At 33.4% G+C, this 19,277-nt stretch overlaps 1 protein-coding gene across 12 annotated transcripts in view; it reads left to right on the top strand.

Moving 5' to 3' along the window:
• The window catches only part of KIAA1109 (KIAA1109 ortholog), a 214,937-nt gene that overhangs the window by 132,162 nt on the left and 63,498 nt on the right, over positions 1–19,277 (top strand). For 11 of the 12 annotated variants that reach the window (XM_042983961.1, XM_042983959.1, XM_042983962.1 and 8 more), the window contains 8 exons: positions 1,532–2,238; positions 2,648–2,893; positions 3,920–4,013; positions 5,971–6,021; positions 9,353–9,559; positions 11,242–11,480; positions 15,880–16,124; positions 18,509–18,614. In XM_042983961.1, coding sequence (XP_042839895.1) covers positions 1,532–2,238; positions 2,648–2,893; positions 3,920–4,013; positions 5,971–6,021; positions 9,353–9,559; positions 11,242–11,480; positions 15,880–16,124; positions 18,509–18,614 — 1,895 coding nt within the window. The remainder of the gene's footprint in view (positions 1–1,531; positions 2,239–2,647; positions 2,894–3,919; positions 4,014–5,970; positions 6,022–9,352; positions 9,560–11,241; positions 11,481–15,879; positions 16,125–18,508; positions 18,615–19,277) is intronic. The other variant, XM_042983966.1, reaches the window with a different exon arrangement.

Here is a 19,277-nt window from a genome sequence, read left to right as displayed (position 1 = left end):
CAGAGTAGAAGTTATATTTAAAGTATAGCCATTGAAAACAAATACATAAGAATGCTGAATGTAGCATGGTGAAAGTTAAGAACTACCTTTTACTTTCATTCTTTATATTATCAGAGATAGTTTCTTCAATTTCTTTACTGCTTGAATAGGAAATATTATGCTCACTAAAGATTTGACTAATCTTTTGTGAACTTGGAATTTTACTTTGAGCGGGTCTCGCTAATGGATATAGGAATCATAGAATATGGACACACATGGCATTTGTGACAAGTTTTGCAACATTCTTGGTTTGATCCAATTTGTGTTTTTGCAGGGTGGTAAATTAAAAGTAAAATGCACTAAAAAAAGCAAAATGCCCATGTATCCAACATATGACTAAATGAAAAATGTTTTCCATATGAAATATTCTATTTAAAATTTTAAATAATTTGACAAAATCAGTTTAAACATTTTTATGAAATTTTCTTTTAGATTTTTTTTTTTTTTTTAGTGTTTATTTTTGAGAGAGAGAGAGAAAGCGTGAGTGGGGGAAGGGCAGAGAGAGACGGAAACACAGAATCTGAAGCAGGCTCCAGGTTCTAAGCTGTCAGCACTGAGCCCGATGCAGGGCTCGAACTCACAAACCGCTAGATTATGACCTGAGCTGAAGTTGGACGCTTAACCAACTGAGCCACCCAGGTACCCCTATGGAAATTTATTAATAGAAAAATATAGCTTTCTTAAATTTTGTTTCAGGTCTAGATATCTGAGGATTTTCTAATGACACAGGAATGTGGAAATTGCATTGTCTTTTCTATTAAATATAGGACAGTCCTTGCTTTTCACAGTAGAGTGGTACCATAACAATGACTGTGCAAGCTGAAGCACCACAAAGTGACCTTAATGATTATTAACATTAGTGGGGAGGGACACCTGGGTGGCTCAGTCGGTTAAGTGTCTGACTTCAGCTCAGGTCATGATCTCACGGTTTGTGGGTTTGAGCCCTGCGTTGGGCTCTGTGCTGACAGCTCAGAGTCTAGAGCCTGCTTCTGATTCTGTGTCTCCCTCTGTCTCTGCCCCTCCCCTGCTCACGCTCTGTCTCTCTCTCTCTCTCAAAAATAAATAAAAATTTTAAAAAAATTAAATGAAATGAGATTAAATATGTAAATAATATATTTAACAGAGGTGGGGAGAGGTTGGCTAAGGGAGGTACCCTAATCGACCTATAATTAACTTTAAATTCCAATACCATTGGGGTGCATTATCACATTGGTAAGAAAAAAGGTTTTATTACTTCACTGAAATAATTAACATAAATTTGATTTTAACTAGTCAGTTGTGGAATAAGATCAAGGGAGAAGACGAATTTTCCAACTTATAAAAAATTGGCCTAGTGAATAATAACTTGAGCTCTTGCTTAAAATTATCTAAATGGCTTATAACGTGTTTTACCTTGGAGATTTTTTGCTAATAAACTAATAAAGATTGTGTAGCTCTGGAAAAAAGGAAATAAAACCTTGCCATTTTTTTCTTTTTTTTCCTCCATTTTTAGGCAAGGTCATGTGAATCTTCCTCCACTTGAGTTCAAACCAGCATTAATGTTGGAAACCTTTAGCATCAGTGCTGTTGTAATGGAAAAGTCCGTTTGCACCCCTCAGAACTCTACCAGTGCTCTTTCTTTTCATGATCTCAACAAGCGTTATTATAATACCTTTCACTGCAACTTTACAATTTCTTGTCAGTCAATAAGCCAGCATGTAGATATGGCTTTGGTTCGTCTTATTCATCAATTTAGTACCATGATAGATGACATCAAAGCGACTCAGACTGACATTAAACTTAGCAGATACACAGCTGGATCAGCTTCCCCAACACCCACCTTCAAAACCAGAAAACATCGGGATTTTCGCTCATCTGACTTCAGCCGCAGTTCTAGAGGAAGTCTGAATGGTGGCAATAGAGTAAACAATGCAAAGAACAAACGGACCAACAATGAAAATAACAAAAAGGAATCTCGAAACAAAAATTCGTTAGGAAGATCTGAAAGAAGAACTTCCAAAGTGTCCAGGAAAGGTTCAAAAGATGTGGTGGACCATATGACTATTCATATGGATGACTCCGATTCAATCACAGTGTCAGAACAAAGTGAGCCTTCGGCTGAGTGCTGGCAGAATATGTATAAATTACTTAACTTCTATTCACTTATCTCTGATCCAACAGGAATATTGGAAAAATCTTCAGAAACATTTGGACCAGCAGGTAATGAATATTTTAATATTAAAAAAATTTCTTTTTAGAGTAGCAATAATACTTAAACAGATAGGTGCTTTCTCAATGTTATAAGTAGATCATTGAAATGCCAAAGACCTGGCAATCACCCATGGAAAAAAAATAGTAATGGCAGTCAGATAATTTGCCTTCCCATTTCCCGTCCTTTCTACCCTGATACAATATGGTCTTAAAGATTGAGATATACCTACTTTCCAATATCTGACTCTATTATTTATTTTCAATGTGATGATCGGAAATTGTTGAAAACGTTAAAAAATCATTTTGGTGAAGAAGAGGGCTGGTTTGGCATGTGAAGAAAGGTAAGATGATGTTTGGAGTGTCCTTCCATGTCACAGTTTTCATAGCTAAATCTGTATGTTTTTGTTTATTTATAAAGGAGTTCGGAGCCCTACAGAGCCAACATGTAAAGTTGTGTTTGAGAATGAACAAGACAATAACAGTTTGACTAAGACACAGAGGAAACGTAGCTTGGTAACTTCTGAACCTCAGCATGTTACTCTAATTGTGTTTGGGATTGGCATGGTGAACCGCACACACCTGGAGGCAGACATTGGTGGGCTAACAATGGAATCAGAGCTGAAGAGGATTCATGGCAGCTTTACACTTAAGGAAAAAATGAAAGGTATGACGATGTCCTAACACTGTAGTCCTGCTCTTCTGAAAAAAGCCAATGCCATCTCTCCGAAATTTCTAGTTGGCAACTTTTCTTTTTTTTTCTTTTCTTTTCTTTTCTTTTTTTTTTCAGAAAATGAACTTTCCCATTTATATGGATCAAGAGTGCCAGTTTATATAGTTTCTGTGCCTATTCTTTTTTAATTTTCCAAGTTTTCTGCACTAAGTATTACTTCTGAGACTTAAAATGTCATAAGGCTAGGGGTGCCTGGCTGACTCAGTCCGTAGAGCATCCAACTCTTGATCCCAGGATTGTGAGTTCAAGCCCCACATTGGGCTTGGAGCCTGCTTAAAAAATAAATCTATAAATAAATAAATCAATAGCCATTAGGCTCTTTAATACACGAATGGCATATTGAACTGTGTATTTAGCATTATTTCTAGTTTTGACATATAATATGTATGTATGAGTACATAGAAATAAAAACTTTGAGGTGCCTGGGTGGCTCAGTCAGTTAAGCATTTTGGCCTAGATTATTATCTCATGGTCATGAGATTGAGCCCCATGTCGTGCTCCACACTGGGCATGGAGGCTGTTTAAGATCGTCTCTGTCCCTCTCCCTCTGCCCCTCCCCTGCTCACGCTCTCTTGCTCTCAAAGGAAAAAAATAAAAACCTTCACTAAAAGGTTTTTAAAAGTAGTTCTGAAGTAATTTAAATTTTATTATACATAAAACTTTTTTTTTTATTTTTATTTTTTTAACGTTTATTTATTTTTGAGACAGAGAGAGACAGAGCATGAACGGGGGAGGGGCAGAGAGAGAGAGGGAGACACAGAATTGGAAACAGGCTCCAGGCTCCGAGCCATCAGCCCAGAGCCTGATGCGGGGCTCGAACTCACGGACCGCGAGATCGTGACCTGGCTGAAGTCGGACGCTTAACCGACTGCGCCACCCAGGCGCCCCAATAAAATGCAATTTTAATACAAAGTACAATTATTTCCAGAAATCATATAATTCTTTTTTCTTACATTTAAGATGTTTTACATCAAAAGATGACTGAGACATGTGCCACTGCTCATATTGGTGGGGTTAATATTGTACTGCTTGAAGGGATTACACCAAATATACAGTAAGTGTGTCATTTTTTCATTCTTTTCTTAAACTTGTTTAGTTTTATAGTATAGGAAACTTAAAATTCACTGGATGAATTCCATACCTGCTGAGTTTTGAGATTTATATACATTAATGTTCCCAGATACTGTGATTTTTGTCATTAAGGATATCACCGCATGAAATGTTTTCAAAAAAATACTTTTTTCCCATTTTACAATTGGTGTGCTACTCCTCACCCCCACCCCTCCAAAAAACTGACTCCTTGTACGTTGTAAGAATGTCTAACAAGAAAAAGTGATTACAACACAAATTTCAGTTAGACATACAACCTGCAAAAACTCACATGATTCAAATAGTTAAAACAAAATTTTAGTCAAAGAATATAAACTGTCTCTTGATTTTATGTTAAGTAATTATCACTCAAATTCGTGCTGGGTTTCAAAACTGTGTCTTGCCATTTTTTTTTCACTTAAAGAATTTAACACTAGAAAGCCTATGAGACTCTTGTAATAATATAGGTAAACTTTTTATAGTGGGTATACCATACCATATCACTTTTCTTTTGATTCTTTGCTCTTAACCTTTTTCTTTATAAGTTCTGCTTTTGGGTCTGTTCAGAATTGTTCTGATAATGATACCTTTATATACAATATATTCAGATCATTAATCTATTATCAGTATATTTAAGTGTTGACTTTGTTCATACACTTGGGAGTATACCTTAATTCTTAACTTCTCAGTGGAGCAGCTTTATGCTGTAACAACAAAATATGCTTTGATAATTTAAGTCAGATTTTGAGAATTTGTTCTTTCTAAATATTATAACTACTTAATGTTCTATCATCTTATAGTAAATCTGTCATGCTAAATACTGACTAAATAGAGGATTTTGTTCAGCTTTATGAAAATTAAATATTAATCATATATTGATGAGTTACAGTTCTATTCATATTTTACACATGGGTAATGTGATAACGGTCTTGGAGAACATTTCCTTGAAATGGATGTACAAGGCTTGCTGGAGTAGTTTGGATCTGTAAATCAAGAACCAAAGAGTATATTTCTATATTATAGCTGCCTAAGTGGTCCAGATTGCATTTCCTAAGCAGTCTAGAAAGACCAGGAAATTCCAATAGTTATGACAGACAAGATCTTTTCTGATCATTCAGTGTGGGAGAAGGGGTCTTATGATGTAGTAATTGCAATCTTAACAAGTAGCTACTGTGAACCAGGAGCCTCACATAGATTATTTTATTTAATCCTAGTCACAGTCCTGTGAACTGGGGTGGTTTTATCCCACTTTACAGAACAATAAATTGAGATTCAGAGAGATAAAAGTGTTTGCCTAAAATGCTTAAAATCCTACAGTCCGCAAGAAGAGTTGTCTGAACCTGTGCTGCTGCTAAATGTCATTACAGACCTTCAGTTCCAGGATTCCTTTACTGGCTCTAAATTTAAAGTACCATGGTTTACTTTAACCAGTGCAGCAAATAAAACAAATTTCTTCAGTTGTCTCAGGTGTTTTATTTACTCTAGCTTCCTGAACCTTTTGTCTCTGTTATCTCTTAAGGGCTTCAAATAGCCTCTAGACTTACAAAAGTATTTAGTATTTTTACTAGTACATAGTATTTATAAAAGAGATTTTTAAAAGAATTATTATATAGCTATATTTCTTGCCTTTAGGAAAAAAAGGCAAGATGCCTCAACTTTTTTTTTTTGAAAAATAAAAGTTACTGTTCACTGCCAAACTATAGTAGTTTTAAGACTTTCTCGATTTATTCTTCGCTGTTCATTTCTGATTTCAATTAAAGGGAAATGAAACTTAAAAAGTTGAAAAGTTTCTGTGAGGGAAAAATTTTAATGTGGGAAATAAGTAAAGTCCAGATGATTGGTCATACTGTAACTAATTTATGTATGAATGTTTATTTGCTTCCTTTTTGTTTTCCTGCTTTCTCTTGAATCTTCATCTGTAGACTGGAGGATTTTCCTACATCTCCTACAAGCACAGCCAAACAAGAGTTTCTGTATGTCCTATTATTTTTTTTCCCCCATGGGCTTTCTGATTAACATAGTATTGAATAGTTTAAAAGAAATACTTTAGATTATCTGCATGGCTGTGAATGTATGTAGTTAGTTTTTATTTTGTAGCTTTAATGTAGATCCTTTTATAGATTAAAGCTTACTGACATTCAAGGAACAAACACAAAGAGGTAAGAGCTACCTTTTGGTAATTCACACATTATTTTGTCGGTGAAAGATTTTAACACTGTAGTTATGTGTTGATTGTGCTTTTTTAAGATGCCTCATTGTTAAAATTTATATTATCATAAATCTTTCTTAAGGTTTGATGTGATAATAGAAACTAAAAAATTTCACTTGCAAAAGAGTTTTCACTAATTGCAAAAATAATTATTAAAACATTAATGTATGAAAACATCTACACATCTCAACTTTATAATTTTGCTTTTAAGGTGAAGAGAATTTACTACTCTGTTGACAGATTTTATATATGGTTTTCAGTATATGTACTTTTGTATTTTGAGTGGCTTGATTTGACCCATGTATATCTGATATCTAGTTGGTGTTTTTTATTTATTTATTTATTTATTTATTTATTTATCTATCTATCTATCTATCTATCTATCTTTGAGAGAGATACAGACAGAGTGCGAGCAGGGGAGGGACAGAGAGAGAGAGAGGGAGACACAGAATCCGAAGCAGGCTCCAGGCTCTGAGCTGTCAGCACAGAGCACGAAGTGGGGCTCAAACTCGAGAAAGTGAGTTTGTGACCTGAACCGAAGTCAGACACTTAACTGACTGAGCCAGCCAGGCGCCCCCTGGGTGCTTTAAGTAATTATTACATGAGTCTTACATAGGGGCGGAGATAGAGTAGAGATAATGAAGCCCCAAAGTAAATCCTCAAATTATTCACTCAGCCTGTTGGAAAGACAAGGATGGGGCCTGCATTTAAGACCCTATAGCCTGGACTCAGGAAATAACGGAAGATGAGGAAAAAGTCCTTGCCTCATTAGGCACTGTGGTCTTTGTAGCTGTCACAGTGGATCTATCAGAACCTTGTAAAGGTAGACTGCCATTGTCAATTAATTCTTTTTTTTTTTTTCCAATGAATTCTTTAACAAGATTCCTTGGTCATTTGCCATGAATTTTTTATGTATATGAGGCATGCCTCACGTGCTACAAGTTTTTATAGTCTTCTCTTTAGAGAGATTTTGACCACTTCTTTCTTGTTTAAAAGTTTTATATATATTATATGACCTAGCTGAAGTGACAACCCTCTTCAAGAATTAAAATTATGAATAGACAGCTCATTTCAGGTCTTCATTCTGGGTCTCCTTATGTCTTTAACATGCAGTTTGACTGGAGTTAATCAGACATCCTCTACAGTTTTTTGGCTCAGTTTGATCAGGATAGGTCTATCATGTTGTCCAACTTAGAAGAATACCACTCACACTGTAAATGGGGGCATCATTTACATAGACTGCATTGTGAACGGGGCCCTCTGGCATTGAACAACACAGAACACCTGAAGTCCTTAACATCAGAACTTTCACTGGAAATATCATAGTAGGATCCTCAATAGGAGAGCATTCAGCTCCATTAAGTTTCCACTCTTACTTTTGCTGCACAAGTGAAATTCCAGTGTTCTACATGTGCTTATATATGGTTATATGTACTTATATAATTGAAAGTCAGATAGGTGTAGAATTTTACTATCATGATAACAAGACACATTTTTTTGTATGTTTAGTTTCATTCAGTAGATGGTTGCTGTTCACAAGTAGAAAGCCATTTGCATTTTAGCACCATCTGAGTGTTCTGGCTTATGTTGAAATTAAATTTAAAATAAAATCTCATTGATGATAAAAGTAGCTTTATTTATTATAATATTTAAGAAAATATTCCACTCAGTAAGTAGTCAGTTTCCCAGAGTTTACTCTCATGCTGGCTAGACCAATTTTATAGATAACTTTTTTTTTCTAGTCAGTGAGAGTATCTGAGAAATAGTTGCCTTTGTAGAAGAAAGCAATATAGTTCTCTAGTAATCATTCTTGAATTTTATATAATACTTGGATTTCACTGTCTGTAAATAATCAACACCTCTGATAGAGCCATTGTTATACTTCTCGAGGTTTATTTTAATAGAAGTTAAATGTGATTAATTGATTTGTTAGATCCTTGAGACTATAAATAAATTCTCAGTAAATCCTCTACAGCCTAAGTAGAGATAAATGAATGTGAACCAAACTGTGGTTAATATGAAATTTGTTTTATGTGTTGTTTCGCTAAATTAAAAATTATTAAGTTATTCAATAATTTTATAATTTAATGTATTTATTTATAATTGGTTATAATTTAATTACTTAATATCAAAAATAATAATTATTAAATTATTGTCAAGAATCCCTTGCCCACGTGAAAGATAATATTTATATTATAAATATAATTATATATAAAGCTATAATTTTACTAACTGGGCCTTTAATGGTGCAGTTCATGAACCTTTCCATTGTGTACATCAGACTGCTTCATAATGGCTTCTACATACGTGACTTAACACATGTTATCTGTGGAATTCCACAGCTATAATGTTGGGAGACATTCCTGTGCTGTACTTCTTTCTGCCCCTTCATTTTACAAAATTCAGTGAGTGCATACCATGTTGAAGGCACTGTTGTAGGCATTGGAAGGGAGAACCAGAAATCAAGAAAGATAATGTCTCTGCTTTATGTCTGTATCAGTAAGGCTTACTAATTTTTAACTAAGTAGTAGTTACTTATTATGAATTGGAATTCTATCATTTCTTTGCCACTTATTGAAAATTTGAAAATTGGAAAATGCAAGTTAAGTTTCTTCCTTCCTATTAATTTTTTTCAACATATTAGATGATGGATGAATTCCTTTGATTAGATTCTAAGAAGTATAGTATTTTATTATATATTCAGCATCTATGCTTCCTTAGTGGTTGTACATATCCCTAAAATAAATTGGGGGCAAAGAGAGGAGTTCTGAATGGAGGAAAAATAAAAATGGGATTTTGTATGTTGTAAACATGTAATATGTCAGTATTCATTCTTTTACCTTTGAGCACATACATATTTTCTTCAGTAAATGCTGTTAAAGATATATAATGATATTCAGTAAAAAACAATATAAAATAAATGTATTTCAGTGTTTTTAGAAAACATTTCCTCAATATACTATTTAAATGTATGAAAAATCTTAAGTCATTTAGTTCATTGAATGATTTAAAAGTATTATCTTGCTTTTAAAATACTTTTTCAACATTTCTCTTTATTGGGCTGTATTTTAATGGCCTTCTTTCTTTATTAATAGAACTGTGGTGAAGTGTAGTATTGCCAAGTCACAAGCCCTCTACAGTGCCCAGAGAGGTTTGAAGACTAACAATGCTGCTGTGTTCAAAGTAGGGGCTATCAGCATCAACATTCCCCAGCACCCTGCCACCTTACATAGCATGATGGTTCGAAGTTCCCACCAACTGTCTAAGCAGATCTCAGATCTCATCAGACAGCCTTCTACAGCGTAAGTTATTTCTTCAAGTTCTATGGTTCCGTGTAATGTGTTAAGTCAGTTTTTGCTGTTAATAATAGTTTAAAGGAAGACAGAGGGTTTCATCTACGTATTGACCATTATGAACTATGGTGCAGATGGAAAGTAGCCAAATGTGTGTGGGAGAATCATATTGGGTGTAAGGTACTTGGTCACAGATGTAACTGTCAATGTTCTCTCTTGCATCAGTAAAGCTTAAGAGATCCTAGAGATTGTGGACAACATAAGAGTCACTACAAAAGCATATTGACAAAATCTAGAACTGTGTCAATCCTTATTTACTTTAAACTCCCTAAAATTTATGACTGCATAGGTTTAAAAATTGCAGTGGCCATTTATGTCCCATAATGGTTTTGTGTTGTCCTCTATATGAAATTGTTGTACATAGTTCAAGGCAGGATGTGATCATGCCACAAAAGTATTTTAAAGGAGAGAAAACTGGACCTTTGTACATTGACTTCTATTGCCTGTGTCTGTAGCCCTCATTCATGGGTCTGCATTGCTAAGCTTTATTCCTAGTCCTCAAAGCAACATAACTAATGAATAATTAATAAGAATATGGTAAACAAAAGTTAAAAAAATTGTCTTCTTATAGTTCCCTTTTCCTAACCTATAAGTTAAAAAAAACAGTGTGTCTTTTTACAGTATCCTAAAGCAGTGATATTTCTAGTTGTACTATCTAGATCTTTAATTCTGATTTAATATACATGTCTGGTTGACAAAGTAGTAATAATTTAAATGTGCTTCTCCTGTCAGTGGAATATGGAATCCAAAATGTGTACACAAGCCTTAGTTTAAAAATATACTAAGGAATCTGTCCTTATTATAGTGTACTGGCAGTAGAGCATAGTAGTTAAAAAAAAAAAGTCTCTTGTCACAGTGAGTTTAAATCCTGATTTTGCCACTTTCTAGCTATACTTCCTCTTTGGAAAGCAGATAACAGTACCTACACAAGGTCTTTGCGAGATAAATGAATAAATGATATGAAACACACAAAGCATTAAGAATATTACCTGGCTCATAGAAGCACTCAAATAGTTATTGTTGGGGTTGTTGTTATTAATAGTGGTAGTAATAGTAGCTGCAGTAATAGTAATATTACAATCAACACTAAGTCATAGAATTTAGAATCAGACAAACATGAGTTTTAACTCGTTTCACACTAATGATATGAATGTGTAATATTCAAGTAATATTCAAGTTTGTGTTGTTATTCTTGTTTACTTTTCTAGATCATCATTTTTCAATGGCTTCTTTAAGGAAGTCTTAATGTGATCTGGTGGTAGAAAGAACATATCTGTTTACAGTTATTTCTTGCTATTTTTCATTGAGAATTCCAATAATTTTATACAATAAAATGGTAAATTTTCTAATTGTCTTTTTTATTTTTATTTATTTATTTTTAAAGTTTATTCATTTTTGAGAGAGAGGAGAGAGAGAACACAAGCAGGGGAGGGACAGAGAGAGCCAGGGGAGAGAGAGAATCCCAAGAACTGATAGTGTGGAGCCATCGTGATGTGGGACTCGAACGCATGAACTGTGAGAACATGACCCGAGTCAAGAATTGGAAGCTTAACCGACTGAGCCACCCAGACTCCCCTAATTGTGTCTTTTTGAAGTTATTTTTATTTATTTATTTATTTTTTGCTTTATAGCCCACAGCCTGTGAAAGAAGATATTGCAACGCCTCTACCTTCTGAAAAAACCCCAACTAGTGTTAATCAAACTCCTATTGAAACGAATGAATTTCCTCAGCTACCGGAAGGTTTAGAAAAGAAGCCTATTGTTCTTAAGTTCAGTGCCATGTTAGATGGTATAGCCATAGGAGCAGCACTTTTACCATCTCTAAAAGCAGAATATAAAATGGGAAGAATGAGGAGTCATGGAATGACAGGTAATATTGAATTTTAAGTTCAGTCTCTTAAAATTTAAGATTGGTTTGAAAAATTAGTAATATTTTGATGAAAAGTTACATTTGGTTTTGTAGATATTATATGAAAATGTAAATCATTTTAATCAGAACACTTTTAAATTTCATTAATGATGTTCTTCAGTCAAGTGAAAAATATCAGTTACATCTTCCCTGAGTGACCAACAGGGACACTGCTTTTATTTGAAGTCATCAAAGCTATTCAGTTATTGAGGCCATTTCTAATTTAGAAGTTGAATAAATTACTATATCCATTAGTTTCTTTATAGCCGGAATAACTTGGTTTATTTTCACATTTGGTGCATTTAGCTTAAATCACAGGTTATTTGGTTTCTTCAAAATAGCTACTTCTATAAGGTTTTGTGATCCTTATATACTCTTCGAAATTCTTTGCTGTTGTATTTTTATTCTGAAGTTTATCATATATACAAAAGTATGTAAATTATATACACACAGTTTCAAGAATAATAAAAAAAAATGTGACCTTACCAACCCATTACACAAACTAAATGAAAATATTGCCAGTGCTGTGAAGGCTCCATCAATGAATATTATCCTTACCAGCTTTTCTTAATGACTGCTCATGGAATAACTGTTAACATGAATTTTGTGTTACCCATTCCTTTGCTTTTCTTTATAATTTTACCACATATGTATATACTCATAAATGGCTTATGTTTTGAACTTTATTTGTATGGACTCCCACTAATGTATTTTTTAAAGGGAATTTTTTTTTTCTGTACGTTTTGTTTGAGATTCATCTGTTCATTCATGTGTGTACAGTTCATTCATTTTTCACTGAAATAGTCTGTTAAGTGATTATATTACAGTTTATCCACTCTGCTATTGATGGACCTTTGACTCATTTTACTTTTTTGCTATTATAATTATTCTCATGCATGTCACTTGATACACATGTGCACAAGTTTCTCAAGGGTAATTACTTTAGGAATTATACACCTAGACTGTAGGGTAAATGCATCTTGAGTTTTATTAGGAAGTACAAAACTGTTTTCCAAAGTACTTGTGTTCACCAGTATTTACTGCCCTGCCAGTATTAGATGAGAGTTCCCATTATACCATATGCTTGTTAACACTTAATATTATCTGGCTTTTAAATTTTTGCTTTGTCTGGTAAATGGTGAATTGTATCTCACTGTGGTCTTAATTTCTATTTCTATAATTAATGAAGCTGAACTGTTTTATGTTATTAAGATATCTTTGTATGTTTTTTATATGAAGTGCCTATTAATGGTTCTGTGTGTGTGTGTGTGTGTGTGTTTGTGTGTGTTTGTCTGTTTTACCATTGAGTCATTTGTATTTTGTTTTGGTTCACAGAAATTATGTTTTGTATGTTGAGCTTTTGATGTTATAAATTTAACATATATTGTCACCCCATTAGAAACTTATTTCACTTTGTTGTCTTTTGATCAGTAGATATTCTTAATTTTCAAGTAATTGAATTTACCAGTATTTTCTTATATGAAGTGTATTTTTATATCTTAAATCCTTCTCTTCCCAGGATCATGAAGATATTTTATTATATTTTCTATTAAATGTTTTTAAATTTTTCCTTTTAAGTTCTTCATCAATATGGAATTGATTTTTTTTTTAATTTGGTGCAGATTAGTTTAACCAATTATTTCAGCATCATTTATTGACTTTTCTTTTTTTCGGTGATACATAGTCCATTTTGGTCATCTATTACATGTTGATACATGTGGGGTCTGTTTCAGAGTTATTTATTATGCTTCATTGGCCTATTTGCACCATTACTGGTGACCTCTTTGCACCAGCTGTTTTCAGTATCATATTGCTACCTGACATTTCCTAGGAGTTATCTTGGTTATTTTTGGTTACTTGTTCCTTCACATACATTTTATAATCAGTTTGTCAAATTCTCTGAAAAAGCCTATTTGCATTTTTATAGGAATGTAATTAAATCCATAGATTTACTTGGAGACAATTGACAGTATTGATTGATACCAAGAATTGATGCAATATTTACCCTCCTATTCTTAAATATGTATTTCTTTGTCTCTTTAGGTTTTCTTCAGTGCTTTTCTACAAAGTTTAAAAATTTTGAACTTAAGGTTTTTGTGCCTCTGTTACAAGATATATTTATTTGTGTAGATACCCCCTACCTTGTGTTATTGTTGTTGTTTAGTTACTACAAATGGGATATTTTGTAAAATGGTATTTTCTAAACTGGTGGTAGTATGTACAAATGTGCTTGATCATTTTATGTCAGTTTTATACTCAACCATATTAAACTTTTTTTATTGGTAATAAGATAGTTTGGAGTTTCCGAAGTAGATACTTGTACCATGTGCAAATGAGGCTTTTGTTTCTTCCTTTCTAGTCTTTAAGAATTTTTCTTTTTCTTACTGTGCTTCTGCTATAATGTTCAGAAAAAGGGGGTATTATGGGCATCCTTATCTCTCATTCTTTTAAGGGAAATCAATATTTCGTCAATGAATATGATGTTTGCTGTAAGGTTTTGCAAGGTTCCCTTTATCAGGTTAAAAAAATTTACTTCTATTCCTAGTGTGCTAAGTGTCTCTATGAAGAAAAGTAGGTGAATATTATCAGATGCTTTTTGCTACAGCTGTTGAAATTAAAATGTTTTTTTCTCCTTTATGCCATTAACATGTTATATTAGTAGTTTAAAAATTTGCATACATACACATATATATAAATACATACACGTATGTATTTATATATATGTGTATATTTTTATTCCAACTCCGAACATTTTAGGTTTTGTTTTTTGTTTTTTGTTTTTTGTTTTTTTTATTGAGAGGGATTTTTCTGAACATCTAGATCTTTTTGTTAACTAGAAGAAACACTGTGAAGTGAGTTTCCAGAATTAGCAGAGTCAGAAGATCAGGCCTTCAGATATTGGCCTGACAATAGGGTAGACTCATCTTGGCCATTTATTCAGGGCATCCAAGAAATAGGAGAGTTGACAGAGGGCAGTAAGTCAAAAGCCAATAGGCAGTTTGGAACTAGGAAGATACAAATATTTAGGAGCAAAGTAAGTGTATTATCAAATATCCAGACTGATAAGAACATATAATTCTTCTTGAAATGAAGGAAAGGGACAGAAGTAGTAAAAGAATGACTGTACTAGTGATAAGAGATGACCTGAGGCCTAGGATTACTTCAATCTTGATGTTTTTATTTGGTAATTCTGGTGTTAGTAATGGAAGTGGTAGTTACTGTGGTAAACAGCCCTCACCTTTTGCAGCTTGCAAGTGATGGTCACTGAGCTGCCTTGTTGGAGTTAGTAAGAGAAGATCAGAGCAGTCTTGACCTATCTGGCTATCCACAATTGCACCAGTTGATGAAAGAGCATTTTTCTATTTATGGCTAACTCATATTATTGTATAGTGAGTGAATATAGTGAATGTAACATATAGGAAGGAGGTGACCTCCTACTAGTATTTTGAAAAAAAGAGATTTCTGGCACAATTGAGAACACTAGGAATGTTTATTACATTTTAATATGTATGTAGGCAAAATAGGCTATTTAATGATGTTTGAGTGTAAAGAATTGGTAACGTATAGAACAATATAAGATTTTGTTGTTGGAAAGGCACACACGTGTATATATTAGTATACAGTACTATACTAGTACAGTGTATGCAATGGGCAATAATAGATCTTGATTTTAACAAGGCTTCTTCTACTCTTTAATGCCTTCAGAAATAGTTGGAGAGATATGGCTTGAATAACAGTGTAGGTTGCATATTATAATTGAACAACTGCATACTAGATTGTTGATTTAAGTAGTTTTAGTAAACTGAAACTCATACCGTATCCTTATTTGGCATACGGAACCATTAATAATTATTGTTAAGGTCACAACTACATGGGATTATATAATTTTATGCCTGATGAATTTATATTGTAATTTTATACCTGAGTACAATTTAATGACTTGACAATTTTGACTATTTCCTTCCATACTGAATCAGGATCAGGAAGCAAGTTGTTAACTGCTAACTTCTCTGTTAATAAAGCAATATGAATGTGAATGCGGATTGGAATTTTTTAATACTTAATTTCTCATGTTAAAACTCTTCTGTGATAAGGGCAGTTTCTTTCTGTTCTACCTTCTATGAAATAAAGAATATTTGTAGGGGTCTCTCTAACACCTAACGCAGTGCTTGGCACCTGGTAGGCTTAGTAAATATTTGCTGGCTTAATAATACTGACTGACTCTTTATAGTACCCACACATATATTTAAAGATTTATTTCATTTGGGATATGTATGCATTTTTTTAGAAACCATGTTTTGAACAAAGGAGTGGATGAGCACCTGAACAAACAAACAATAACTTTTCTTATTGTTTACAGGTGCACAGACCAGATTTACATTTGAGCTGCCAAATCACAGATTACGTTTTACTTCAAAAGTTTCTGCCACGGATATGTCAACTATTCCTCCTTCTGCCAGTCTCAACCTTCCTCCTGTTACTATGTCAGGAAAATATATAATGGAAGAGCATGATAGTTATTCAGATCAGGTGTGGAGTATAGATGAACTACCTTCTAAACAAGGGTACTATTTACAGGGAAATTACCTACGTTGTGTGGCAGAAGTAAGTTTACTTTTTAATTTTCTTACACTTTATCATTTAGGAGTCTTTAAGGTTTAGGCGTACCAAAATATGTAGTGATCCAAACTTTTAAGACGGATCATTAAATCGTTTATTCTTATAGAATTCTGAACTGAATCTGGTGTGTGTGTATGTGCACATGTGTGTATATATCTGCCTCTTTCTCTATAGTTTCATTTAAACATTTCTTTTTTGTATTAGTCATCTTTGAATTTATATTTCTTATATTAGATTTCACATCCATCTCTGTAATATTTTTATGGCTCATTTGATTATAAAAAAGCTAATAACATTTATATGCATTGACTTGTACAATACTTAAATCGATTCTAAGAGGTAGGTATATTCTCATTTTGTAAGTGAAGAAACTGAGCCTTCAGGAGGTTACACTATTCATCAGGTATACATAATTATTAACAATATAAAGGTGATGCAGACAGATAAAATAATTACAGTCAAATTCACAGACTAATTTCTTTACTAAGGGAAGTTGAAAGCCAGCATACCTGATTTTATCATTTTTTCACTTTATATTGGCACAACTGTCACAAGTTTAAAAAACATTTGGATATATATTTTTTGTTTGATTTGTGTTCAGTAGGTCATCTGTTATTATACTAATTTGATACAGTAGAAAATTGAAGCTGAGAGAAATTAAATAACTGTCCCTAAATCTCCCCACTATCAAGTGAGAGATGTAGGATTCATACACAGTGCTGTCTCAGCTTCCTTTGTCAGTTTGTCAGAAACAATTTCAACTTTATCAAGGGGCAATTTTATAACTTTGTTTTCTGAGTTTTATTCTTTAGAATGTGAAGCATTTATGAGAATGCTCTTGAGCTCTTTGCTAGAAATATTACAGCTATGGGAGATAATTAAGTCTGGTTTGCCTTCATTAGACCCTGCTTACCCTAGCATCTCTCTAATAGTTGGGATTTCTTTGTGTGAAAAATGTACAAAAAAATGTGTACAAGATTGTAGAAGTCAGATATTTATTTAAAAGGTAGATTATAGAGGTGCCTGGTTAGCTCAGTTGGTTAAGTGTCTGACCCTTGATTTCAGCTCGGGTCATGACCCCAGGGTCATGGGATCAAGCCCCATGTCGGACTCTGCACTGAGCATGGAGCCTGATTAATATACTCTCTCTCTCCCTCTCTGTCTCCCTCTTTCTCTTTTCTTGCCCTCCCCTCCCCCACTAACTTGCTTTCCCTAAAGTAAATAAATAAAACTTAAATAAGTAAAATTAATGGGTAGATTATAAAGCATCTTGCATTTGTGCTTTCTATTCTGAAAAATAAGCACTCCAAATTCTAGTTTAGCAATACTATTATAAATGTTTCATTTGACAGAAAATAAATCTAATGCAGTATGTTGCATAATTCCTTACTGATATTAGAAAGGGATAAAGTTTGTAATTGAGGCAGAACACAATCCCAGATTTGCTAAGAATGCAGTTAATTATAAACACTTGAAGGAATCTAAAATTGTATTCCTCAGAGAGTTGCCTGGTTTACTATGGCCTGAAATAAACACACATGAAAATCACCTTAGCCCATTTTGGACTATTCTATAAAAAATAAAGTGTCCAGGGCAACTTAGACTTTATGTGACTTCTCATTTAGTTAAAGACTACTGAACCTATTTTGCGCTCTTAATTTTTGATAAAAATATGAATGCTGTCAAAGTAGCAAATTTGAAGCATTTCCTTTATTCATAAGGGTGTTTCAAACTATCTTTACTATAATACTCAACTTCAGTTAGGACCTGCTTTCTGTTCAATCTGTTTATTAATTTTCCCCAGAAATTTTATGCCTTATACTAATCATGGGGCATATATTAAAGCTGATTGAGTATATCTGATTAGTTAAATCATGCAAATGTAAGCCTCATGAGAGAGAGAGCCATATTTTATTGTTTTTATTCACCTTAGCATCTAATGAAGTACGCAAAGTAGATGGTCAATAAATATTTGAATGAGTAAATAAATTTACTTTCACATGTAATGATACTTGTCCATGGTTCTAAACACTACAACAGTAGTCATTGAAAAAAGACACTACTCTGGACAAAATTCCGATTTTGATATTAGCAGGTAACATAAAGTATAAATTTCATTCTTTTTCAAAAGATAGAAAACAAAAAACCTTATTGGCCACTGTTATTTAAAAAATAAATTTAAGGAATGGCCTATAATGTCAGACCAGTAAAGTATTGGGCAATGTGAATATTTTATAATCTTTCTCAAATAGTATGTAGATAATTCATTGTTTTTCTTCAGAGTTTGGATGGCTTATGTGAGCAAAAGATGTATTTAAAACAAATATAGTCAGTAGTGTTAATCTAGTATTCTGATTTTGTTTTGGCAGGTTGGCTCTTTTGAACATAATCTCACAACTGATCTGCTAAACCACTTGGTATTTGTGCAGAAAGTGTTCATGAAGGAAGTTAATGAAGTAATACAGAAAGTTTCTGGTAAGATAATCTCGTACCCTTCAATGGTATGAGCGTTCATCCTGTCATTTAGATATATTTAAACTCTGCATTCCTTTTCTGGCTTTTCCACCTACAGATTCTTTTGCTTATTACTTACTTTTGTCATGTGTAATACATACGTTTATGATTTATAAACTTCACAAAACTCCTTTATACTTTCTCTGCCTGCCACCACAAAAAGAGCGAATAGTGTATGTCTATTAACCAAACTAATCTTACACATTTGGGAAACAAGATTTAGATCAATATTAAGATTTTGACTTTATACCATATGGTGACTCTGCATGCTCTATAGCAACCCTTATGATATTTTTGTTATGCCTCAAGAGTAGATTACAAATGGGCTTCTTAATTACAGTTTTACGTCTTAATAGGAAGTCTATGTTTGATTTTAAAAATGTTTAACTGATCTTTAATTCACAAGATAAAGTATTAAGTATTAGGATGGAAAATAAGTTGACTATGTAAGCATCCTTGAGGCTAAATATTTCCAGTATGGATATAATCACATTAAAATAATAGTGAAACCAGGGGCGCTTGGGTGGCTCAGTCGGTTGAGCGTCTGATTTCGGCTCAGGTCATGATCTCTCAGTTTGTGAGTTTGAGCCCCGTGTCAGGCTCTGTGCTGACAGCTTAGAGCCT

Source organism: Panthera tigris, chromosome B1, assembly GCF_018350195.1.
Source record: "Panthera tigris isolate Pti1 chromosome B1, P.tigris_Pti1_mat1.1, whole genome shotgun sequence".
In the NCBI taxonomy this organism is placed as follows: Eukaryota; Metazoa; Chordata; class Mammalia; order Carnivora; family Felidae; genus Panthera; species Panthera tigris.
Note: the sequence above shows the minus strand (reverse complement) of the source record. Positions and strands in the feature narration are given on the sequence as shown.